The sequence below is a fragment of the Corapipo altera genome, unplaced genomic scaffold, assembly GCF_003945725.1.
Source record: "Corapipo altera isolate COAL_440 unplaced genomic scaffold, ASM394572v1 0, whole genome shotgun sequence".
Lineage (NCBI taxonomy): Eukaryota > Metazoa > Chordata > Aves > Passeriformes > Pipridae > Corapipo > Corapipo altera.
Genome location: NW_020884872.1, coordinates 10,064,273 through 10,090,777, shown reverse-complemented (window position 1 = coordinate 10,090,777; position 26,505 = coordinate 10,064,273). Strand labels below are relative to the sequence as shown.

At 34.9% G+C, this 26,505-nt stretch overlaps 1 protein-coding gene across 11 annotated transcripts in view; it reads right to left on the bottom strand.

Moving 5' to 3' along the window:
* The window catches only part of DMD (dystrophin), a 918,699-nt gene that overhangs the window by 380,582 nt on the left and 511,612 nt on the right, over positions 1-26,505 (bottom strand). For all 11 annotated transcript variants that reach the window (XM_027636380.1, XM_027636395.1, XM_027636430.1 and 8 more), the window contains 3 exons: positions 19,132-19,307; positions 6,099-6,246; positions 3,911-4,060 (listed from right to left, as the gene is read on the bottom strand). In XM_027636380.1, coding sequence (XP_027492181.1) covers positions 3,911-4,060; positions 6,099-6,246; positions 19,132-19,307 — 474 coding nt within the window. The remainder of the gene's footprint in view (positions 1-3,910; positions 4,061-6,098; positions 6,247-19,131; positions 19,308-26,505) is intronic.

The following is a 26,505-nucleotide window of genomic DNA, read 5'->3' as shown; positions in this document are numbered from 1 at the left end:
TTTTTCTTGTCCATATAGCACAACAAATTGATTTGCTGTGGCAATAAACAGTGAAACAGTCTCTTCAGTGTCTAGTAATTAGAACTAATACTAGCAGACAAATTAAAAGGCAGCAAAACAAAATGTCTCCATCAGGCACTTATGATAACCTTCATAATACATACAGTAGATGTTGTGAAGACTAAGGTGGATAAATGAGGAGAATGCTGATTTTGGCATCCAGCTTACTTTCAGATAATCTAGCTCATCGCTCTTGGCTGACACCAGACCAAGAATAATATTAAAGAGTAATAAACTCCTTCCAGCAAACCTCTGATTCCATGGTTCACTGGTCTCAGACCTAATCTATCAATCCATTTACTGCACAGAAAAAGGTAAGAAACCCATTACAGATCTGTTACATGCCATGGCAGGTGGTATATGACAAGAACTGAATTCATCACAAACTGCAGTGCCTAGTACCCTTTTGTATGCTTTGAAGCACTAGGTGGTTAGCTTACTTGGCTATCACAGCAGAAGATACTTTGAGCTTTGAAAATAAATGAAAAATTCTTGATGTGAAAGCATAAAAATGGCCATAAAAAACTTCATTTTTCATAATATTAAGACTTCATAAAGACAGTGCTATTTTAATTTTTACAAGAAATACTGCTTTGGAGAGGGTATAATAAGTAAAACCAGGATAGAATTTAAAAGTCATGCCTTTCAAATGTGGGCTTTAATCTGCATTCTCTGCTTAAACTATATTGTCTTGGGTAACAGCCTATTAGAATCACTATGCAATAAAGTTGTCTAAAGAAAAGTCATGCTAAAATTATTACTATCCAAAGGAAGAAAAAACTCCTCATATATCTACTCTCAAGGTCATCAGCACGTGATACAAACACCCAAAAGCAAAGACAATTCTGAAGTAAAAGCAAAAAAGCTACTTTAATGTGACTGCAATTCCTTTCATACTCAATTTCTTTTCTAGGTTATTTCCATTGCTGTAGGGCAACAGTTTCTGTGACTGTAAAGAAGGTATGAACATGACTTATTTCAAATATGTCACCTTGAAGGTTAAGACTCACAGGTGTTGTCCCCTATTCCCCTGCTTGGCAGATCAAGGCAAAACAAAAATTTGTGATAACTTTGGGAGATATTTGGCTACATTCTCAGCTGGTGTAAATTGTCACAACTGCTCTGAAGTAAACAGAATTACTCTGGTGTACACCAGATAAGGACCTACCTACATTATTTATGTAACTGTCATGTATGTTTCATATCTTGAAAACAGCATCTTCCTGCAGTATGAGATAATCAGAAACGGTAGAGCATTACATGTTCATTTTTAGCAGAGATGCCAGAAAACTAAACAAACAGTTAGAAGCAAAGGATTAAAGTATAAAATACACTCTTAAGAGGGAATGGAGAGACAGAAAAGCCCCAGAGAAATCTCTGTGTGATGATGTTTGTCTACTGTGCTTTAAGGAACACAAAAAATATATCCTCATCAAAACAACTGACTACAGAACCAATCTCAGGTGACCTAAAAAGTCTGCCTGATATGAAAGTGCCAGACCTGTGAGCTTTGGTTCACAGCAAACATCTTTGGGGTTTTTTTCAGTGCTTACATATCTGTAACTGAAGGAAGACAACATTAAGTTTCTCTTTCAGGCCTGCCGAGTTTCTTTCCGTGATTTCTAATTTTATTACAGATCCTAGACTTTCAGGTCACAAAGTGAAACAACTAATTGAGGCTTTCTACGCAAATCATGAGTAACAGAAAAAATATGCAAATGAAAAAATAATTATTTTTCCCTTAAGTTTCATTGGAAAAATCTTACAGAAACCCAAACTGACCTTCTGTGTACTTTTTGTTTTCTACATCTGTCAAGATCACAATAAAAATAGAAAAATGTATGAGAAAGAGAAGACCATCAGAGAATGTGTATGGATTTCAGTCTTGTAATTTTCAATCTCAATTTCTGTTCATTTAAAAAAAAAACCCAAAAAACCCCCCAAAAAAACCCAAAAAATCAAACAACAAAAAAACCCACCCAAAACCAAACAAAACCCAAAACCAAAAACCAAACACAGGAAACCACAAAACACTGTATTTTCTCTGATTATTTAGATTTAAAGTGCCAATGAGAACTCAGTTTTATACATCTCCATGGGTAGATAACTGAAATCAAAATGATGTGGTTAAGTAATGATCTCAAATGGAAGATTAATTTTCTCATTTTAGTCTCTTTTAGAAGTAAAAGGAAAGGTTTCAAGTAGTAAATTCGAAGCATAATTATTTTGCCAGACACATTGCTTAGATCGAAGAGACATAAAATTGTAAAAAATCAGTAAACTGTAATGAATCACTAAACAGTCGTCCGCCATGTTTCATCCAAACCTAAATACTTTCAACAATATTCTTTGTTGCATTGACTGTGACAAGTAACCTAAAACACTTTCGCATCAGCAAGCAGAAAATGCAAATGCAAAGTTTTTAGGTATGTGACTAATCAGTAAAAACCTATATTCAATTACAAATTGTAGATTTTCTTATAATGTATTTAGGTAATCTTGCTAAAAGTTTTTTTCTTGAAAAGTAATACTGTCTTTTTATTATCACAGTTTAGATACTAAAATCGTGGTGCCTAAATTCAGCTATGCATATGCTTCCTTCAGTTAGTAAATAACACCATTTTGATCCTGAAGTGTTCTGAATTCTTCTATATATATTGATTTCAGAAACCCATTAGTAAAGAAAGAGACACTTCTGTCCAACCACAGAAATAATGATTTATGTGTCCAACTTGGAGTTTGTGAATGTGATCAATATTTATTATCCACTTTTGCCTGAGCCATTAGCTAATATTCTGAACTTTGCCAGACTGCTTCTGTTAAGAAGAAACCAGTAAGAGTACCACATCAAATAAGTTGCTTTTCATTTCTCTGGTCTGTGCTTGAAAATCAACTGTGTTTACAGAAATGGTAACAAAAGACCCAGAATGCAGTATTCTTGACCAAAAACTCTAGCTTGTCTTTTCAGTAAAGTACTCAGAAGATTTTTTTCTCACTTTTTTTTTCCCAGAGATGAACACAACAAATTACTCTTCTTTTTTCACCCCAGCATCCCGGTAACTTTAACAAATAGATACCACAGGTTAATTTCCCAGATTCTGACTTTGCCATCAGTCTCAACAGAAATCCTTCAGCTGATTCTCCCTTGACCTTTTCCAACCAGGCTAATCCATACCTTGGGTAGTAATCCTCTGGACAAGGCTTTTATCATTTCTCCTACACAAGAGCATTCAATTTATTTACCTCTGTTTACCAGATTTGCTAATCATTTTCACCAGTTTCTACCAAAAAAATATGCTACTTAGCAATAAAACCGAACAAAATCCTCCCTTATTTTTCTCCATGAGTATGGAAATCCCAGAAAGCAAAATAAGTGGTATTTTGCTACACAGAAACCAAAAGTGAATGATTGAGGCTAGAAGAAACAAGGTGGAAGGTGAAACAGAGGGAGCAGCTTCCCCCTTGGGATTTGGAACAGAAGAGAATTGGGAAGTGTTTCCATAAAGAAAATCAGAGGCTACTGCTTCTCACACACCTGAGTCACAAAGCCTGGAATATTTGCTGTACCAGCAAAAGCACCAGGCTACACAAATGACGCTCTGCGTTTTCACCCTGAAGCAGAAGACCTGTAATTTGAATGCAACATCATCACTTCAGGTACTAATGGTCTTGGTTTGCTATCATTGTTTCTCACAGCAGTGTATTGTATACATTTTTCTTCCTCAGGTTCATTATGCATACAAATGTCTCTTCATACAGAGAAAAATTATACATACCAGAAAATATATAATGCAAATATTCACTGCAGATTAAAATTTCACACCACAGTTATAACAGTAATATGTCTAACCTTTAACAAACGATGGTTAGCCTCCTTCAGTGTACTCTCAAGCTTATGTTTTTTGTCTGGCTTCAGTGATGCACTTCCAAGTGCTATTCCTCTAGTTTCATTTAATCGTTTCAGTATTCCCTTGTGGGGCGGCAGCTCTTCAACTCTTAACTGGAACAGACAAATACAGCAGTTAAGATGAACTGTGGTAGAATTTTCAGCTCTCTTATCTTCACCCTTATCGATTTGTGTATCAGCTGAAGGAATAAACTCAATTCAAGGCAAAACAACTGTTGCTTTCTGAATGTAGAAGGCTAAAAAAAACCCCCAAAAGAGACTGTATTAGTCAATCAAGCCTAAAGAGAGTCCTAAATGCAAAATATAGGTTTCCTCAAGATATTAATCACTATTACATTATAAATTCTAGCTCTGAACACTCAATACCTCATGCATATGAATTTTAATAATCTTTTAATATGGTGAGGAGCAAGCATTTTGGAGAAGGGTTTTAATATGTTCCATACTGTGAACAGTCACACAGATGGTATGTGGTAAAAAGCCCTCCAGTCTAACCTCTTAATTAAGATTGTTCATGTATGTTCATTACAAAAACTAAAAATGAAAGCCAAGGAATGCAAGGCAGCATCTAAATGTTTCACTTCTCCATCATGTGTGTAGTTACTGAAAAATTATATTGTAAAACTAAGTTAACATATCAATTAACGTTAAGGTAGCTCATAGACTCTTCTTTGAGTTTTTTTTTTTTTGTTTTGGTTTGGGGTTTTTTTTGTGGGGTTTTGTTTGTTTGTTTGTTTTTGTTTATTTGTTTGTTTGTTTTTCTTATTTGTTTTTTATTATTAACATAGGCAGGTAGGTATGAAATTAGCCAGGCTGCAAGCCAATGAATTGTTATTTGCTGCATTAGGATGTATTCCCTTTTGTGCAGCTCCAGAAGAAGGTGGACTGTAAAAACAAGATACAAATAAGAGATGTTTAACACCTTTAATTTTGGGTTATATATCCTTCGGAAATACTGTAATTAGGAAATATTTGTGTATATATGAGGAGTGGAGCACCTTCATGGTTCTAAACAATCATTTAGATCTTAAACCTTTAATCATGTCTGCAAACGATAAGATGCATCTAACACCCCTTGTATTTCTTTGCCTTGGGTCTAATATCTTTAACAACAGAGACAGAGCTTCACAAATCCTCTGACCAAGTCACTGACATCTTATGCTAAACAGTCAGAGAGAAAAATTCAGCACATGGTAAAGTTTCCGTTTCCTCAAATGTTATTTATTCTATTTTTTTTTAATTTAAAAAGAAAATTAAAGATAGAATTTTACTAAAGAATCCTTTGGAATTTTTTTTCATATTTTGTTGAAAGAAGGATAGAACAAACTGACAAGTTTTCTTCTGATTCCTTAATGCTCTATACATCACTTGTTGAATTTGTTCAGCTTGGATTGACATAAAGCATAACTAGGTCCTTATACTCAAGAGAGAACAGGAAACCTTTAGGCATATGTTCTATAAGAATATGCAATTTCCAATTACAGTTTAATTTATTATTGTACAAATTATAAAAGACAGTCATTTTATTGAACACATTTCAAAAAACTAAACAGAGCAACTTCTGTTGAATACATTTATTAGCAGTATCAAAGTTCCAACTTATTAATGAAAATATTCCAGCCTTTAAAAACAAATATTTAATATTCTGATGGGGGGAGGTTAAAGCATTTTTAAAAATAAGTCACCTAGTTGTTTAGTCTAGAAAATGTTGCAGTAATATTTTAATGAGTTGACATTTATAATTATTCATACAATTCTGGATACCTTTGTGAAATACCGAATACCATTTAACAAATGAGAAGTCATAAAACATTAACAAGACACCTATAGAGAAATGTTGTACATATAAACCAGTCAAGTTTTGAATTAAAAAATGAGGATGAAAAAGATAATGATTAATTGCCTAGTGACAGATATTTTCCTCTTAGTATATTTTCCATAACTTTTCTTGTTTTAATATGAGCAGTATATATTTGTTCCTGGGTTTTGAAATTCCACTGCTTTGATTTATCTAAAAATGTTAAATGAATGCTGTAATTGATGGGAGAAACCTTTTCAAAAAATAGTTTTTAATTCTCTTCAATGTAGAATTCATAAAGTAAGAGAACATTAAGAATAAAGCTTACAATACCTTTACTTTACTAAGGCAGTCTCTCAACTGGTCTTCATTCCCTGGTTCAAGGGGAATCCCAATAACACTGTCTGCTTCCTCTAACCATGAAATCAACTTGTTCAAATCCTCTTGAAATTCTGATAAAATATTCTTTTCTTCCTCTAGCCTGTAATAAAAATTTGAAATCAATGTTTCTATAAACTTATTTTTATATTGAAGTGCTTATCCATACTGAAACACAAGGCATAACTAATTCTTATCATTTATATTAATTATTTTTATGTGTGTCATAGATTTCTTCATATCAAAATTATCAGACAAACACTCTTTTGATATGGTAACAAATGTATTTTAAAAGAAAAGCTCAAGGTATAACTTGTAACATTACAAAATTCAGCTTCCAAACTACATATGACAGGTAGCAAACAAGCACACCAGAACCTCAAACTGTTAATTATTTAGACTAGAATTTTGTGTGAACTAACAGCAGGGAAGTCGAGTGTCAGCAACTAAGGATTCTAACATCAAGTTTTACCAAACTAGATCTGTAACAAATGACACACACTAATTTTAACATATTGAGCTAAAAAATATTTCAGTGACTGTGTCATATAGTTTGTGTAGAGCATTCCAGTCAAGAATTCACAAAAAGGAGGTGAGGTTTGCAGTCCATAATAAAGAACAGGATAGGATTTATGCATGGTACATAACTTCAGATGTCTGCTTTGCCTCCATCTACAACTCACCTGTTCATCTTCTCATCCAAAACATAAACATTGCAGGTGTCTAAAGTCAGGTAGGGTTATTTTCACCATGACTATATAAATATATTGAACTTTTGTGCAAAAGCTTCCAAAGTTATCAAGAGATGCCTGCAAAAACATTTCAAGAGCAGCAGGGAGGAGCACTGACAGAATGTGAACCCTTTGGGATTAACATTATGAGTGGATCCCGTCTGAAGAAAAAAATTTTGTTTTATATAATATGCTTGTAATTTATCCACCAAACTTATTCACAAAACTGATGTTACACTGAATATTACCCATATGGAAAGATCAAATCATTAGCAATTAAATTAAACAATCACTTTTACATACTAATAGAGTGGTTTTGCTATTATTTTGTTAAGATTACTTGAGATCAAAGAAAAAGATGTAAAGTCAGTTTATTGGTTTGAGTTTGTTGTTCTTTTTTTTATTGTTATGGTTATTTCCAAGATCCAACTGAGTTTGAGAGGTTAGTCTTACATTATACATAATAAAAAGTTGTATTAATATTTAAGAACATAACATGACAGTGAAGAATCAAGGTAGCTATTATTAATATATTATTTCTGAGTGCAAAATTATATTAAAGTAGAAAAATTATATGAGCTTTCTCTAGTGCCATACTTACCATGATGGTCACTTCCCACAAAACACACTGAGAAGTTACATGGAACAACATTTATTTTGAACTATGCTCTCCTTTCTTTGAATTTTTGGTGTGGTTTTTTTTTTTCTTTTAATGTCTGTTTTCTGATGGCCAGCTTAAGCAAAGAAGTCTCTTTAGAAAAGTTACAGGACTAAGCTTCAGGCAAAATTGAATCAAGAAAAAGTGTCAGTATCACATCATTTAACAAAAAGATACTGAAACAGTTGTTGGTTGACACAATTGCCTGCACACATGCATACACACACACACAGTCTTACAAACAGCTCAGAAACTACAGATTAGGCTTTTATTCAAGCAGAACAAAAATTTAGAATTTCCAACAGTCAGTATCTCTCCTACAGATGTTTGTGCATCCAAATCACCAAAACATTTCACTCTATATTAAAAAAACTTTGGCATTAAAATCTTACATGACTCTTTTTTCCCTCACTGTAATTTCCAGAGAATAAAACTATTCAAGTGACTACAAGTGTTCTGCATTTGAAACACTTATTTACAAGGAAAGAAAGTTGCTTCCTTAATATTTTAAGTAAAAGCATTTGTTTAAAGTGAATACAAAGGAAGAAAAATTAAGAGTTGTTAAAATTCATTTTAAGTAACATCATCCAGGTTACAGTGTAAAATGGGAGAAGTCTGATTTGGTCAGCACTGAAAACTGTACTAGCAAAGAGGGGCATAAGCATATGGCTGAATTGAATTATGTTCTACTTCACAGAAAAATAAACATCTGACCTCACGGTATAAGCAAGAAATTTGTCTAGATTAAGATTAGATTTGAGGAGAGTAAAGAGTTCTGTGCTAGGAATGCTGACTATTAAAAAAAAACAAACTAGGAGTGTACAACTAAACTATTCTTTTACAAAACTTGCAAACTCACAGAACTTTTGCTAGGACTTTACCTGTATTTCATCTTATTATGTTTCCTTAACAAGGCATCTATGCAAGATGAGCATCACTGTACTAGATGAATAAGTATTCTACAGGGTCTACAGTCCCCCTTCTGAAGTAACAGAGTAAAAACCAAAGTATCGAATACAACACTCTTCACCAGACCTCACTAGTGAGATGCTACATGGCACAGCCTGGCTGCCCTAAACACGCCACGTCTTCAGGAGAACTAGAAAGTGAAGAAAGCAGAAGCCTCTGCGCCAGCCAAGGATCATAAAATTGATTAGAAACAAGGAAAGACTTTTAAAGTCATTGAATCCAACTGTTAAGCAAGCACTGCCAAGTCTGTCACCCAACCATTTCCCCAAGTGCCACATCTACATGTCCTTTAAATTCCTCCAGAGGTGGTGACTCAACCACTTCCATGGACAGCTTTCTGTGAAGACATTTTTCCTAATATCCAATCTAAACCTCCCTTGGCACAACTTGAGGCCATTCCCTGTTGTCCTATTGTTTCTTACTGTGGAGAAGAGACTGACACACAGCTCAATACGACCTCCTTTCAGGTAGTTGTAGAGAGTGAGAAGATCTTCCCTCAGCCTCCTTTACCAAAGAGAAAAAATCTTTAGCACCCAAAAGTCGACATTCATAATTACATTTAGAGCATGAAAATGCTGGATTTAAAAATTAATTAACTGTAATATTATATTTTATTATGACAAGTGGTATTTTTTAAAATTAATAAAATTACTATATAATATATTTAATACATTAACACATATAAGCTGAAACGTTTGGCAAATTTCTCTTTTAACAGTCTCTCAACACAGTTCTAGATCGAGTTCCTGCTTTAGATCTAGAACAGATTATTTGCTTTTGTTCTTAATACAGTATATTCTAATATTTGCTAGACATCTGAGGCCACCAATGTTTTTTTTTCTAAGCTCATAAACAAGTTACTCTTCCGTAACTGCCTAGAATTAAACAAACACAAGCCACTAGTGCCAAATTGTTCTTTAGAGAAAAACGAAGGAGATGAGACTTACTGTGAAAATAAAATCCTCCAAAACTATTTAGGTCTTTATATATAAAATATGGGTATACCCATAGATGCACACATATACTTACACTAACAAATATATAAAAAAGTGAACACCATAAATAGCAAAAGAATTAAAAGTCCTACTTTCTTGGTTTTGTTTTAGATTTTCTAATGGAATTCTGAGTCACTGTTTTCAGGGACTGCTGTTTGTCCAGGATTTCTGGAAATGCGACCAGATCAACAAAAAGTCCTGATGCAGGTGTACTCTAGTATTTCTTGTACTAATATTTCTATGTACTAGTCTCTGAATCTCTTATAAGGTATTGTTATGCAGCCAGAAATTCTGGACCTTCCTGATGCACAAACTTACCCATTTTGGTTGCACAGGACATGCAGAGAAGAACCAACTTTATAGCATTATATTTATTACAGTGTTCTTCACTGAGAAGTGTTTATGTCAAAGAGGTCAAATGCTCGTTTCAAGCCAAAATAGGTTATCTAAAACCGGATAAAATATTTTTTTTGTGTGAAATTGAGGCAGATGCTAAAAATAAAGAAAAACTAACTCCCTGTAATTCTAAAAGCAGAAGCATAACTTCGAATCTTTCTGAGGCAGTGTCTTTTTCTGCTCCAGTTATGGACATCTGGGAATCATCGTCCAATGTTACACTGTGAACCACATAATAAAACCTCTGTTCCTCAACCTGGCCAGGTTCCCTGAGACCTAAGCTCTCAGGAACAGCTTGATTTTTTTAATTTCCTCTCCCTTCTACTCATTTATAAAGTGCATAGCTCAGTGGAGACATTATATGATGGTACCCGAAGGATGTATCTGAGAAAGATACAAGTTTAAATACTTTAATTCTGGCACAGAAAAGACATAGCGTTCAACTCAATACACCCACGAGCAAAATTATTGAGCTGCATAGTATTTTGAATGAGAAATCAAAAAGATTTCTTGTCTCCTAGAAGAGATAGCAATTGGCAAGATTCTTTTTTCATCTTAAGTACACTGTCAGTTTTATCACCCTTATGAATTCAGCTCCAACCCTTAAAACATTTAAACTTTTCCTATCATGAAGGAAGGATTTTTATTTTTCTTTTAACTTTGATGACTAATTTAAATGTTGCTCAGTATGATGGGGATGTTTTTAACCTAAGACTTTCCAGGAATTCTTTTAGAGATGTTTTATACATATACATGTATGCACCCCATCCCCCCACATACATATAATTCATATGTATGTATACACACATGCACAGAAGGTTTCAGAGTTCAGAAACAAAAAGCATTCCATAAAGATCTACTTCTTTATTCTAGTCAGGAACAGTGCATAGTATAGCAATTAAAAGGTCCATTGCAATTAACGAGAAATGCAGGTGCACTTTATAATTTACTTTACAATTCGTTCTTGACCTGCTAGAACGTTACTTCTATTATAAATAACATCCTGCATGACAAGTGTCATATTATGCAAGACAGTAAAATAAAGCACTCAGTGTTAGCTGAACCAGCTAATCAAATTAAAAGTTTTAACTCAGTGACTGACTACACCTTTTGAACAAGCTGATTTCCATCACCATAATTACATTTGGAACAACAGACACATGTAATTTCTAGGTGTTTAAATTTATGGTAGCAATGAAAAAATTAACAGTTAATTGTTGTTTAGGGAGTATGGGCTCCCAAATGCAAGCCTAAAAAAAACTGGAGTAAAGAGTAAGAGCCATCAGTCGACTCAGACATGGAAAGAGCAGCTCTCAAGAAAGCAGCTGGGAGTGTCTTGTTGAGAAGTAGCTGACTGAGGAATAAGATTTCATTTTAGCAGCTGGCCCTAGGGAGCCAAGCAGATTCATCTCCAGCACAGGTCTGCATGCTGTTATATACTACTGTCTTATCCTTATAAACCAGCCTAAGTTCCCAAAGAACTTTGAAACTGCTTCTCTGTTGGTGAAAGGTTTATTTCATTAACACTGAAATAAAACCCACCTTGTTTGATGGAAAATTCTCAAACTATAGCATAGAAGTATATATTTCCATATTAAAACATGGTAGATTTATGTTTGTATTTCTAAATTCACAGTGTCCCTTGGTCAACTATTCTGACTGCATAGCTGTTTATATGAATCTTATATAAATTATACCCCTGGAAGTAAATATATTAATATTCACTATTTAATACTAAGTAGTAAATTCATTAGTTTTCCTATCAGCATTTTGTATATATGATATTTCATTGATCACAGATTAGTTTTCCTACCAGCATTAAGCTGAATCAACATCAAATTCTTATGGCAGTCCCCAAAATACCCTGGAAAGATTTTTTTTTTTAAACTATAATTTATCCTTAGTTATATTTGTTAACTATTACGTAAACATTCATAGCCTATTTCAAGTAAGCTGGTATTTTCATTTGCAGTGTCTAGAAACCACGTGGAATGCATATTGCAGCTCATGTATTTTCTCCATAGTCAACAATGTGATACCAATACCACAGCAACCTGTAAACACTTTGTGAAGCACATGAGATGTTTAGAGTTTGTAACTGCACGTAAGTGATGTTGGATTTATTTGGGAGATGTCAGTTATAGAAATAAAATATGCAATCATAGGAGTAGGACAGATCTACACTTGTGACTTATATTTCCATGTACAAGTCCAATAATATTCTGTGTCTTTTTATTTTCTAACATTCAGCTGTCAATTTTTTATTTATTGCATTTCTAAGATTAGGAATTAATGTGTTTAGTAGATGTTACTGAGAATATAAGAGGTCACCAAAAAAATAACAACAATTTAGAGAAAATATTCACTAAGGAAAAATTAATTTCCATTCTCTCTCTAAAGAATGTGCAAATATGATTCATTAAGGTAAGGAACTTTAAATAATTGAATGAAAATACCACATAAACTTTAGAAAATTTGAATTTAGATGTAAATACTAAACAGTAAGAAGTTTAGCTAAACTACTTGTAAATACCAATTTACACCAGTGATTCTTTTCTAGTCATTCATTATAAGAAATCTGAACAGTCAAAAAAAGAAAATTCAGAAAAATTCAATATGTAGCTGATTATATTCTGGAAAAAAAAATACATTTATTGACTTAACTGTCATGAAATCTCTCCATCCTAAAATAGTTTTTAAATTGCAACTAGAAGTTAATCACAGCCTTCAATATACTGAGTGTTCAGGTGAAGGAAACCAATCACTTTTAGCTAATGTGCTATGGAAAAAAAAGAATACTTTAATGCAGATACATTATGAAAAATACTAAAAATTAGATTTACTTTATAACAATTAGTTTTATTTAGAACAGAAAGCTTGTGTTTTTACATTCAGGAAAGTATTTGGAAGTATTCTGGTAAACAGCCTTTGTTCTGTCATTCTCTCCATAATTACTTCAGACTCGCTTGAGTAGAGATCTGAACAGGCAGTCTGCAGGTTCAAACTCATTAAAAGTGTAAATGTATTTGCAGCTAAAATAATGAAAAATTCTCTTCCATTCAACTGAACCCAATTTTAACAAATGTCAGGATCGTGATGAATAAAAAACTCCAAACTGATTACTTCTGAAGCAGTGAAGGAATCTAATTCCCAAGCATCTGTTCTCAAAAATTGCACAAGAAATTTTTAACAAAGGTGAAAAACAAAAAGACCAGCCAGCACTACCGTTATGAGGCTGTCAACTCATTTATGAGTGGTCCCCTTATCAAGCTCCTACTTGAGATGTTGTTTGTCCTTCCATGTACTGGCCCTGTGTTCCTGGAGAGGGAGTAAAGGTGCAGCACCACACTGCTGCCACAGCCCTGGGTTGCTGCCACCCAGGCACTCAAGGGCACACAGGGATTTAGGGATATGGCAAACCACGCATCCTAAAGTTATCCAAAACTCAACTGTCCCAGTGGTATGTCTCAGCGCAGACATGCACAGCATGACATGGCCTGAAGTGTCTCAGAGGACAAAAAGGCAGAGAGAACTTCTGTTGGTGCAGTTTAGAAGATTATGTATTAAAAATGATTGCTGGAGTATGAAGAGGGAGAGAAACAGACACTTTTTTCCCATCCTTGTTCAAGGATTAGTAGCATCTATTCAAAGGGTCATTGAGACTTCCCCTGGTCTCTAAAGTCCACATTTCAGTTTGGGTAACACTGTTCCAGAGTACAAACTTCTCCAAAACATACGACTTGCAGAAAAATGTTAACAAAACTTCAATTAAATTCCCAATTTGCTAACTATCACTGTATCAGACTTTCAATCAAGTTCTACTTTATTTGACTGCCTGGTCTTTTTCAAAGTTTGCAGTAAGATAAAATGACATTCTCACCTAATTCTTAGCTGGATGGCTTAGACTGCAAGATAGAGAAACTTTAAACACTGAATTCAAACTTCTATAGTTTTGAAACTCTTAGATAAAGGTAAGTGAAAGATAACATCCTACACAAACATAACTCAAGCATAACCTCTTGATCTTTAGCACCAAAGGTAGGAGATTCAAAGTCAATTTTAAGATTGTGCTTTGCCTGGGTTCTGCATTTGACCTTTTAAAACTTAAAACATCTTCTTTTTACTGAAGAGCAGTACACATTCCTCAAATTGTTTTGTGATTTAGTTTTATTTTCCTATCTGTTTTTAATTAAGTTGACCTTTGTGGTCCAAATAATTTTCATTCATTAAATCTGCCAGTCTATCACTGAGATTAATATTAGTGTGTAGTGAACTTATGATCAGTTTCAGTTATTTATAGAATATCATGGTTTTGATCAGGTTTATAGTTCTTATTATGCAGGTAGTTTAATATTTATTTCAAATTATTTATGAAAACTGTATTACCATGTTGAAACTTGGAATTATATCCCAATATCAATCTTCCCCTTTCAAGTCAACCAACCACAGGGTTCGTGGTCATTATAGGAAATATTTTGAATTTACAGGGTTCTTTATCAATGCAGTGATAATATTATGTTCTCATACAGAATAAATAGCAGACCATTTAACAGAGCAACCTCAGAAAAACTGACAAAACAATTTTGTAGAATTCCTCCTCCCCTACTCAAAATATAATCAGTGCATCAGAACCTGAAAAATGCCTGAGTGTGTGAGAAAAGCTACCCCAACAGAGTGCCATCAACATTGCTAACAGGAGATGGAATTAAGGGGAACACAGAAGACTGGCTACTTCCTATACTCCATTCACCTCATACTCTCCCAGGATCCACTGTCATCATATAGAGTTGAGTCACAATAATTTCCATCATAACCTTCTCTGGCCAGCATAACCTAGACATTCAGAAACTACAGTGTAAATCTTAAATCCATTTTACTCTCTCTTACACTCTCAACAAGTAACCTTTACTTCTGGAACTGAGGAATTAGGTAACATGTAGTTCCACATTCAGTTTACCCATCACTTCGACTTCATAAACTCCAGCCATATCCCTCCTGAGATTTCTCTCCAGACTGAAGACCTCCAGCTTCTTAGTCTCTGCACACAGTGTAGCTACTCTAAACCTTGGGTCATTTTAACTGTCCCCTTTCTTCTATACTTTCTGTAAGTCCCTTTGACATGCAGAGAGATCTGCACACAGTAACTAACTTGAGCACAGCACAACATTTGATATCAGCAAATCAACATTTTTTTGTTGGTGGGTTTTTTTCATAATACCCTTACTGATGCAACCACTCCATCCTGCGCCTGAAAACACTGTCAGTGACAAAACCAGGATCACTTTCTTGAGTTGTAACAAGCTCACCATCATCTAAGCATGGTATGATCTGTTTGTCTAAAACATATTCATTGCTTCACATTTGTCTCTGATGAAGATCATCTGCCCATCTGCTCAGTTTTGGAGTTCCCACTGTCAACTCAGCATTTGACTACCTAAGGCTTAATGTCATCAGCATCCTTGGAAATGTCACCATACACCTCCTGTCTTCAACTAAGTTCTCACATTTGTGCATCTTACAAAAATACTGTGTGTTGCTTTCTGTTACTCCTGTAATCTACACCCTCCATCCCACAACGGATCTTTAAAGTCTTGAAAATATGAGCTATGGGCTTTAGAAGGATGCCCAAAATGGAGTGTTGATGCCTCACCTGCAAACAGGATTATAAAAATCAATTTATTCCATCTTGGTAAGCAAACAGCAAAACCAGAATTTACAGTATTTAAAATTTCCTTGTCATTTAAATAATGCTTAGCAACATTACATTTGAATCTGAAATCACTGTCAGATTTCATTTCTGGAATCCATTCAATTGCTATTTTTTTCCACTTTCTTTATTCTGAGATCTGCTGAGCCAAAAAAACTTAATAGATCAGTACTCCTCTGAGCTACTCAAAAACAACTTTGAAAGCAGAACACAATGTATTGACTACAAAAAAACCCCCATAAAACCTACTAAAAATTTTGAGACAGTTTTATTTTCTGATTTGAAGAAGGTTCTAAACGTTAGAAATGTTGTTTCTAAAACTGTTTTATTTTTCTTTGAAATTATAAAAAGAAAATATATTATACCCAGTTTGCTCTCCCCTAAAACAATATCTTCTTCCATTATAGTTCCATTTTCTCATTTTCAAAATTGACAAAAAACATCTTAGCACCTCCTTCATAATAATAAAATTCTTTTAACCATGAATATTTTATTTTTAGGAAAGATAGTAAAATATTAAAAGACTATGAAAACTTACATGATCTAGAATATAAGCATTCTAACTTAGCAGTTGGGTTTGCTTTGTGGTTTTTTTAATAGTCTGTTAAAGCTATTCTGAAAAAGGGATTCATATGTTATTTGACCCACATTTATTGTAATTTATATTCTAATAAGATACTAAAATATATTTGACATGGTGCAAACACATGCATTGGGCAATGCTGTGACTATACTGGCTCTTTCGGATTGCAAGTAGAGGTCACTTCCTTCAACTTGCCCTGTGTGCTTTGATCATTCTTTGATCTTAATCATAAATTAGAGCACTTTGGATGACACAGGTTTCAAGTCCCAAAAAGAGAGAACCTGACTGTACCCCAAACCCAATTAGGACAACCAATGAAAAACTAAAAGATGTCAAACATAAGAGACATGAAAATCCCACGACACTGTGGTTATATAAAGACTGTGCAGCTGATAAGCCTATGGTCTTTTCATGCCCAGGACCATCAATAATTGAGAACTAGCTAGAAGACACCATTTATTCCTGTCAAATAGGTTTCTTTCCTTTGAAAATCCAGTCTGTGAGAGTAAAAAGATGAAATAAAATTTAACAAACAAACAAACAAACAAACAAAAAACCCACAAACAAAACCACAAACAAAACAAACATACTGGGAGGCAGCAGCTAAGCTGGGAGTACAATCTGTTTTCAAGACCAGGAATAAAAAAGTATTTCCTGGCTCTGACACAGCCAGGAAGACTGGGTGATTAATAGAAGCACAAATTCCTTCATCCTGATGCAAAAATCTTACTAAAGTAGACCAAGAACATTTATACCAGTTTAAAAAAACACTATCAGTATTCCTTCTGGTGCAATGCATTTATTCACGCAAAGTTCACTAACTGAGGTCTCTGCAATCATTGAAATCCTTGAAATTATACAAGTTGTCACTCCAGATAAAAACAAATCAAATCAACACACTAAACAGACCAAAGGACTTGCATGTGCAAGTGTTTATGTTCATCTAGGGAACATGACTGTACTATTCCCACTTAACAGATCATGGGCTGCCTTAAAATATAGAATGTGCCAAGAAATTCCACGTAATCCTGCTAATGCTGCATTGAGCTAAAAGAGCATTCAGATAGACATTTCTACTGAAAAATGAAGGATTGTACAATACCAATCTTAACCACAACTGGAACACATTTCATAGTCTCAGACAAAGCTCAACCACAGATCTCTTTCTTCTGTGTTGCCGAAGAACTTTACAGGGCTATTAAAATGATGTGTTATTTTTTTGTAAGTGCAGGCACTTACACAACAAGTTAATGCTTAGAAACACAGATGGGTTTCCAATGCACAAAAGAACAGCTTTTAGTGTGACAAATAAAGGCCAAGGACTCCTTGTGTAAAAAGCTGCAGTGCCATCAACACCTGGAAATACAGCAGAAAGAATTATTTAAGGCATCCCTGAAGCTTCTAACAGCTGTAGATTACATGTTGCACCTCCTTCCCTAACACAGAATCACAGAATCACTTAGATTGGAAAGACCTGTAAGGTCATCAAGTCCAATCATTAACTCAGCACTGCCACCACCAAACCATGTCCCTAAGTACCATTTCTACATTTAAATACCTCTGGGGAGACCTTACAGCACCTTCCAATACCTAAACAAGGCTTACAAAAAGGCTGGAAAGGCACTTTCGACAAGGGCATGTAGTGACTGGAAAAGGGGGAATTGCCTTAAGCTGAAGGAGGGAAGGTTTGATTAGATATTAGGAAGAAATTATTTACTTCTGAGTGGTGAGGCACTGAAACAGGTTGCCCAGAGAGGTTGTGAATTCCTCATCTCCAGAACTGTTGAAAGCCAAGCTGGATGGGACTCTCAGAAACTTGATCTTGTGGAAAGTGCCCTGTCCATGGCAGGGAGGTTGAAGCTAGTTTATCTTTGAGGTCCCTTCCAACCTTAAGCATTCTGTGATTCTACGGTGACTCAACCACTTCCCTGGGCAGCCTGTTCCAATGCCCAACATGTCCCAAGTGAAGGTTTGATCATGATTAAACTCAGTAATAACCTTTCAGGACAGTCCCTTATGACTCTAGTAAACATTTTCACAGCTTTTGCCCCTCCATGGCTCTGAACAGAAAAATCAGAATTAACAAAATTTGTTGCACACTACCAGTTCTTCCAGTAGATCTCTAGCATTCAGTAATGTACTTCTATAAGGAATATTCTGGGTTTTAAAAAACATGGATGAAGAAAGCTCTACCTGTATTTTCTACTGTATTCTAAAGCAGAATGGCATACCCAGTTAGGCCTAGCATCTAGGTTAAGAACATATGCTTTTACAAAACCTAGTTTAAACTGTAACAATATTTTTTTTTAATTGGAAATCCTCTTCTTAAAGATGTAAAGCCATTTTTGCACTATCTGTAACCCAAACACTCCAGCTTCCTGTGACTGCATGAGAAAAACAAACTGATGCTAAAGTGATTATAAATAACATTAAATTGAGCAATTCATTCTTTTTATCCAGGCTATGAAATGTAGATGTTAATGGCATTATGATAAGTGAATTAGATTAGGATTAACTGTATCAATTAGCTAATGTATTATTAGTACTACAGAGATCTATTTTAATGACATACAATCAAATGGAAAGGTTATAAGTCAATTGTAAATTCTGTAAATGAAGCTCCAATCTGTGCTATTTTTAAATCAAGTAATAATGTATGCTCGTTTGTGGGTTTTTTTAAACAGTAAGAGTGAAATTATAAAAATGTGGAGTTTGGAAGGGAGTGGGGAGTAACTGACGGGAGTAGGTAGCAAAGAAAACAAAACAAAAAATAAACAAATTATAGTAGATGTGAAATTTAATTACTGATGATTCCTTATACACACAGGAACTCTAGAACTTGAGAACTCTAGAAGTTAAGAGTTCCTTTGAAATATTAAGCGAGAATCAAAACTAAAATAACTAAAAGTAATTTCCAATATTTTTCTTCTTTGCTCCCTTTTAACCTACCTCTTTTTTTTCTCTACCAGCTGTTTGCAGATCTCCTGCCACCGGGTATTCAAACTTTCCAGTTGTTCCTTCAGCACTTTAGCATCTGCTGTTGATGACTGCTCAATAATCTCTTCACCAGTTACATTCAGTGTTTTGACAACAGTTTGCTGTCGCCCAATGCCATCCTGAAGCTCCTGTAAAATACACAGATCATACACGTATTCATGAAAAAATGCTTCATCGCACATTGGCCAGATGGAAAGAGGTGAAAGTTTATGCTCTTTTTTGAATTCAAATGAAAAATCCAAAGATAAGTAGACAGAAAGAACGCCTCAAGATTTTGTAACAAGTACCTTTCAGTACCCCTACAGCCTTTTATCCCCTCCTCTATTCTTGTCTACTAGAGATCATTGCAGTAATACTGTGCACATCAATTAATAAGTAAAACCTGTGAACAAATATACTTCTACACACCCAAAGGTATACACACAGTTATTTAACAGCCTACAAAGCATTGTCAGGTTTGAACAGCACAGTGCGTGGAGTCCCTACTAGCTATCAACTCAAATAAGGAATGTCAGGAAAGCAGAGATTGGTTTGGTTTTTCGTTTGGTTGGTTGGTTTTTTTGGTTGTTTTTTCTTTGTTTGTTTTTTGTTTGTTTTGTTTTTTTCAACTGGATTGGAAAAGACCTCTGAGATCATCAAGTCCCACCCTTGATCCAACACTGCCATGGTAACTAGACCATGGTACTAAGTGCCACATCCAGTCTCATCTTAAAAACCTCCAGGGACGGAGAACCCACCACCTCCCTGGGCAGCCCATTCCAATGCCTGATTACTCTCTCTGTAAAAAATTTCTTCCTAATATCTAGCCTAAACTTCCCCTGGCAGAGCTTAAGATCATGCCCTCTTGTCCTACTGCTGGTTGCCTGGGAGAAGAGACCGATGCCCACCTGGCTACAACCTCCTTTCAGGTAGATGTAGAGAGTTTGAAATACTTCTGATTCCATTAAAGAACACATTTTTCTCCAGTTGCAACAAGCCTAATAATGCATTCACTTGTGGAATTTTTGGTTTTGTTCTGGATTTTTTTGTTTTGAGGTTCTTTGTGGGGTTTGCTTGTTTTGATTTGTTTTTGGTTTTTGTTTGTTTGTTTGTTTGGGGGAGGTTGATTTTGTTGGTGGTGGTTGGTTGGTTTGGAGTCTTTGGTTTGTTTGTCTTGTTTTTTTAACAGGACTGGTAGGAACTTTTTTCTAAGAAAAAGTATTACAATATTTCTACTTGCACAACAGAATTAAAAACTACCACAAATAACCAACATGGACAATTCTCAAGTTTTACTAAATGCATGGGGAAACATTTTTCTATATCTTTTATGATTTAAAAATAATTATCCCTGTAGCTATCTTACCTCACATTTACAACACTGTTCTGAATCTGTAGCTTAGATTTTAACACTGCCTGCCTGTTTAAGAAAGTCATTACCTACAAATACATAAATAAATATTTTCATCTTTTTAATCATCAGTAGAGCATGAGTATTTTTTCCTTCAATTACTCAAAATATACAACCAGGGAAGTGTAAAATCATTTTCAATGGTCTACTGCTAAAATAAACAGAAACTGAAAAAAAAACCTTAAAAAATTTCCACTGTGATATTCATACTTACGATAGGTTTTCACAATTTCAGGAAGTGTGTCTAAATTTTATCTAATACAAATGCTTTCAAGTAAAATGCTGAATCGATCTTTTCTGGAAGAAACCAAATACTTCAGCCTATCATACCCTACAAAAACATTATATGCTTGTTTTCTCTTTGTAAGTGTGTAACATAAATTGCAGAGCCTGTCAGTAAATCTGCACATTAACATTAAATAAAATTTGTCGGTGAAACAGTTGAAACTGGCAGGACACCACTTTACAGGAATGTAAAAGATGAACATAACTACTTCTCATGCTTTTTTCAACATATATCTTCAGTCATGAGGTTATGATTGAAGTTCACAAACTGAACCACTCTGGAAGTCAATTTGTTCTAAGACAATCAAAACTCAGGTGCCAGCTATTATTAATTCATTAAACTGCAGGGAGTCAGTTGCACGCCCCATCTCAGCTTTTGCACAGATGTTACATGGACAGCTTGAACACCAACAGCAATAGACTCTGAGACAGAGAGGAATATTTCAGTAGGTTGCTGTGGCATTTACCCAGTCCTGGACAGGAGTCATAGCTGAGGCAGAGGTTTACTCTGCTGAGATGTAACTTATTCTTACTATACTGTGGGTTTTTTCCAAATTACTTTCACGTCCCACAGTTTCAGAATAAGAAGTAGCAGTGATGAACATAACATGGCAGTAATCTGGATACTGTTTTATTATATCTTGATAGGATGAGAACCGTTTTTCTGCAGGATCCTGGCAAGCTACATGACAGTCCAGTCACGTTGCATCAAGCACCTGCTGGCCCACAGTGTCCCAGTACACTTTGCTTTGCCTGCGGAACATGTAAGGTTTTTAAGATACCATTGTAACAGAAACTGCAAGATCTTCTAAGACCCAGAGAAGACATAAAATCCTCTTCCTTTGAGGTATCAGATTTTATTTTCTTTCTGTGATGCACACTAATACAATAATACCTGGTTCAACTGTTATCTTCAGGTACAGGATTTCACTATTAGCAATAAACAGCAGTAATGGCCAAGTAGTTTGCCTAAATGCAAATATTGTCTACCATTATGAGTCTGAATTGGCCCTTTTACTACACACTTCAGTATTGGTAATGCCCAGCTTAAAATGAATACCTAGGTTTTGTACACATTCACTGTATTTCACACTGATTTTAGCACTAGAGCCTTTGCGTTGTGTAGTGGGGAGCATTACGTGGGTAAATCATAACAATGTACAGTTTGAGGAAAAATGTATTACAATAAGTGCCTTTTTTCCAGCAAGGCACCTGAAACCTTTGTGCTATTGCATGCGCCTGTTTGAAGTTAAGATCCAAAACCAGCACGACCACTTACTGAAAAAAATAAGTCAGAACAAAGCTTCTACTTATATTCGGAAGGCCCACTCATTTGGAATAGATGATCAAGGCAAGGAGAACAAAGAAGGGAAATTCTACTTCGGAAACTCCAGAGTTTTTAGAAGGAAACTTTTTAGATTTTAGTTGTTATCTCTGCATCACCTTTTCTAAATGACAGAAATAATGACCAATCAGTATACTATTATAAACTGAAATGCTAATTAAAAGCCCATTTAAATACTCTGAGCCTTTTTCCTGTGCTAACAGCAGCTTAAATTAGTTTTTCTTCCTCCCCCAGCATTCACACACACACACACATACACAGACACACACACATAAGGAACAAGTACATGATTTTCACACTTATTTCAATTGACAAAAAATTAAATAAGGGAATTTTCTCATTTATCCCACAAAATTATGTAATAGGCTTTACTTACAAAGTAAAAAAAAGAAAAAAGCTGGCACAATTGCAGAGACAGTCTTGGAACTTAAGATCCTTAATCCTGAAATGGGAACCTTGCAAAAAATGCATAGGAATGAGGTGTGAACTTCCACCAGAATATGAGAAGGCTATAACAGAAGGCTTTTGGCCATCTGCATTTCAGATCATCATAAAGAACCCAATTTGAGATTATTTTTTCCAAGTATTCTAGGTATCTGACACTTTTCACGTGATTAAACAGAAAAACATGTGCTGATGAAATTTGTCTAGATTCCATGGTCCATGAAAAAGATTTTTGTTGATAGTAGGTACTGTACAAAGCACAGCCTCCCATGAAGAGATTTAGGGTTTTTTTTAAAGCATTTTGAACTGAACAAAGTTTTTTTAACTGTTTTGCTCAAAGTCACATTTTTACACACTCATCCCAGAGCTGTTAACCACAGAGATGCTTTTCACAGCTTACATATAGTATCTCAAATTTGTCAGCACCTATAGTTTCCTATTAACCTATAGTTTCCTATTTACCTATAGTTTCCTATTAACTTTCCCTCTATCTTTACCACAAACCTGCCTGAGGGCAAGGTGCTGGGAGCCTGTACAACCTTCCCTCCCACGGCCCAAAGGTTTATGGTTCTACAAAAGGAATATTGACACCGAATGTTTCTTGTAGTTTCACTTGACATTTCACTCCTTCATAGAGAAATGGGAAACAAAAGGGCACATTGCCCTTTGGATTCCCACCTTACTCAGAAGGCCATTGGAGATACCTATACTTGCAATCATGCAGTTTCTAATCTCTTCATGAACAGAGCGCACAAACAAATTTAATTAAAATTATATGTTTATATAATATTAAAAAAAAAAACCAAACTCAGAAAGGATCTCACCATATAGATACAAGGAAAAATTTTTTTTCACAATGACAGTGGTGAAATACTGGAATACAGGTTGCCCAGAGAGATAGTAGATGCCTCACCCTTGGGATCATTCAAGGTCACGTCACGCTAGGCAGGGCTCTTACTGACTTGATCTAGTGGAAGATGTCCCTGCTCATTGCGAGGGAACTATGATTAAACTTGTTGTAGATAAGGAGAAGTAACTTATATAATTGATTAAAGAACTCACCAAGCAATTTCAAATATTTTACATCATCACATTCTTAATTGCCACTTTTTTTCCTGATGCCTTTCACAATGCTCATGACAAATAACTAGGTAATATGACAAAAAGAGAAAATATTTTTTTTGATAGATTCCTGATATAAGTTAAAACAGCAAAAAAAAAAATTGAGTGGATGAGGATTTGAAGTAAATCCGTTTGCTTGCTTTGCCCGTATCATGTAAATTAAACATTCATCAGAAGCCTCAACCGCTTACATGATAGAGTACCTGAATTTTGCCTTATTTGTTATTTCTTAGTTAACTTTAACATACATCAGACAACCCTTTCTGCAATCTCATTTACTCTTTTCATTGACAGAAATAGCATTTTACCATTAAACTAAATCAGACACTATTCTTTGAGCAATCTTAGGATCACTTTCCTCTTCTCATTGTGGTAGATAAACGTACTTAACAATAATTTATTGTTATGGAAAAGTCCTGCAGCAACAATAAGAAATACCACAAACAAGCTAATTTCTGTCAGAAAAAATAATGGTCACAAAATGTTTTAAGTGAAAAATAATGTGCTGCCTTTTCTTTGTTTAGAGTAAGGTACAGATCCAGAAAATCATGTAAAGGTACTACGCACCACTTTCAGAAACCTGTAGTCTTAAATTCAACATTAATGTGCTATTCTTCAGTCATTTACATAAAAATTTCTTCTATTTTGAATTGTATAAAGCCATACGGTTGACATAAGTGTCTATCCAGATACAATAACATAAATCAGAGAACTGTGAAAACATTTGGTGCAAAACTATCCCCAAAACAATTTGCTAGCATTTCGTTACCAGAATGAATTTACCCATTAAGAGTATGTACCTCTGTTCAAGATTCTATTAGAAATAAGGGAGAAATTAATTTTCTAGGCAGTTAAATCCCAATGATTTAATCTGGAGACACATCGCTAACACTTTGGTAGGACTAAAACAATCAACAAAGAGTATATGTTGCTTTCTAGCTGTTTTGTGATAAACAGCTGTGCAATCTTCATTGCTTTTTGTGCATTACATTATTGTGTTTTTATTAAGAATTATGGAAAATTAGGACAGATGATAGAGATGGAAGAGGTGAAAAAACAGTAAAGAAGGAAGGCAATGTTTGTTAAGGAGTTGACAAGAATTTAAAACAAAGTGTTTTATTCTTAGAATAAATTATGGGCATTATTACGAATTGAATATTACTATCAACTCTGTTCAAGAGCAGCATTTGAAAAAGGTGACAGTAGGCTCTGGGCAGATTCTCCCTATAAAGCAGACCTAGGTTCACGTAGTCAGTATTACTGATTTTGTATATCAGCTGTACAAGAGAAACCAAAGGAAAAGAGAATTGCCACAGACCTGTTTTCTGAATAAACAATAAATACTCTAAAATTACAAGGAGATTTCATTCTCATTTTGAATAAAATTATAAATTTGTGGCTTAAGCCACAGTTTATATAAATAGTTTATAAAGAATATTAAAAAATGCTTGATTTGTTATGCAAACTGCTTTGTTGAGAGCCTTAGGAAACTACTACTCTATCCTGCTCTCTCTATTTTTTTCCTATATTTTGATGCTGTTTAATTAGAAAGACATTAAGTCCAGTATTGCCCTAGATGCATTACTAACTGCCTATGACTGATACTATTCACAAAAAATTTTGAGTAAAAAGTTACTCCACAATTGTATAGTTTAAAAAATTAAATGGAGATACACAACTTCTCATACTCCACTGAAAGCTTCTAACCAGCTAGTCCCAGATTTTTTTGAAAGTTTTAATATCTTCCAGATTTTATCCCTTGACTGTACCTCTTCCCTCTAGAAAGTGAAAAATTCATTCTTCATAAGACAAGTCATTAAAGTTGAAATTTTATTATTTAATCTATACAAATTCTTCAGTCTAAGCTGCTGTCCTTCAAAAAGCAGTAGTCTGCTTAATGGCCTGGTAATTTCACACCTCAGCACTGCTGTCTGTACCACTATCAAATATAATTCCAAATGCATCTCCAGTTTTTCTTATTGAATTTCCCTGAATGAATTTCTCTTCATAGTTAGCTCTTGAGAGGCACATATCACCCAGGAAGACTTACTACCACGAATTTCACCAAGGTGACAAGCTGGTTTGTGAGAAGATCTGATTCCCCACTCATTGTAATAATAAAAAGTTAACTTGAATTTGTCTCTTCCTCTAGGGGAAATTTCTCATACCTTTAAATCCACAGGGATACAAAAGGAAAGAGGAAGTCAAGGCTTGAAAACTGAAATTTTCCCTCACATATACCTCCTGCAATAAAAGTATTTTAAACATATTAATCAACTTCATCTCAACTTCCTAGCTTTTCAGAATGATCCAACTTGGAGCTTTGGATGACTTGATATTGGCTCTTGAAGATCTTCTGAATGCAACTGCTATGGGCCTAAAAGCTGCCTCCTACCCCTGCCCAAAGACATTTCAAAAATCTGTCTTTGCTTTCCTTTACCCTTGCCTGGACAAAAAGTTACAAAGTTGCTTTGGGTTTTCAAGGCAAGGTTTTGATAGAGAGGGAGCTACAGGGGTGGCTTCTGTGTGAAGCTGCCAGAAGCTTCACCCATGTCTGGAAGAGTGAATGCCAGCTGACTCCAAGATGACTCCACTGCTGGCCAAGGCCAAGCCATCAGCAACAGTGGGAACACCTCTGGAATAACTTCTTTAAGAAGAGAAACAAAATTCTGTGCAATTGCAGTGGGAGAAAGAAGTGAGAACATGTGACAGCAAGAGCCCTGCAAACACTAAGGTCAGT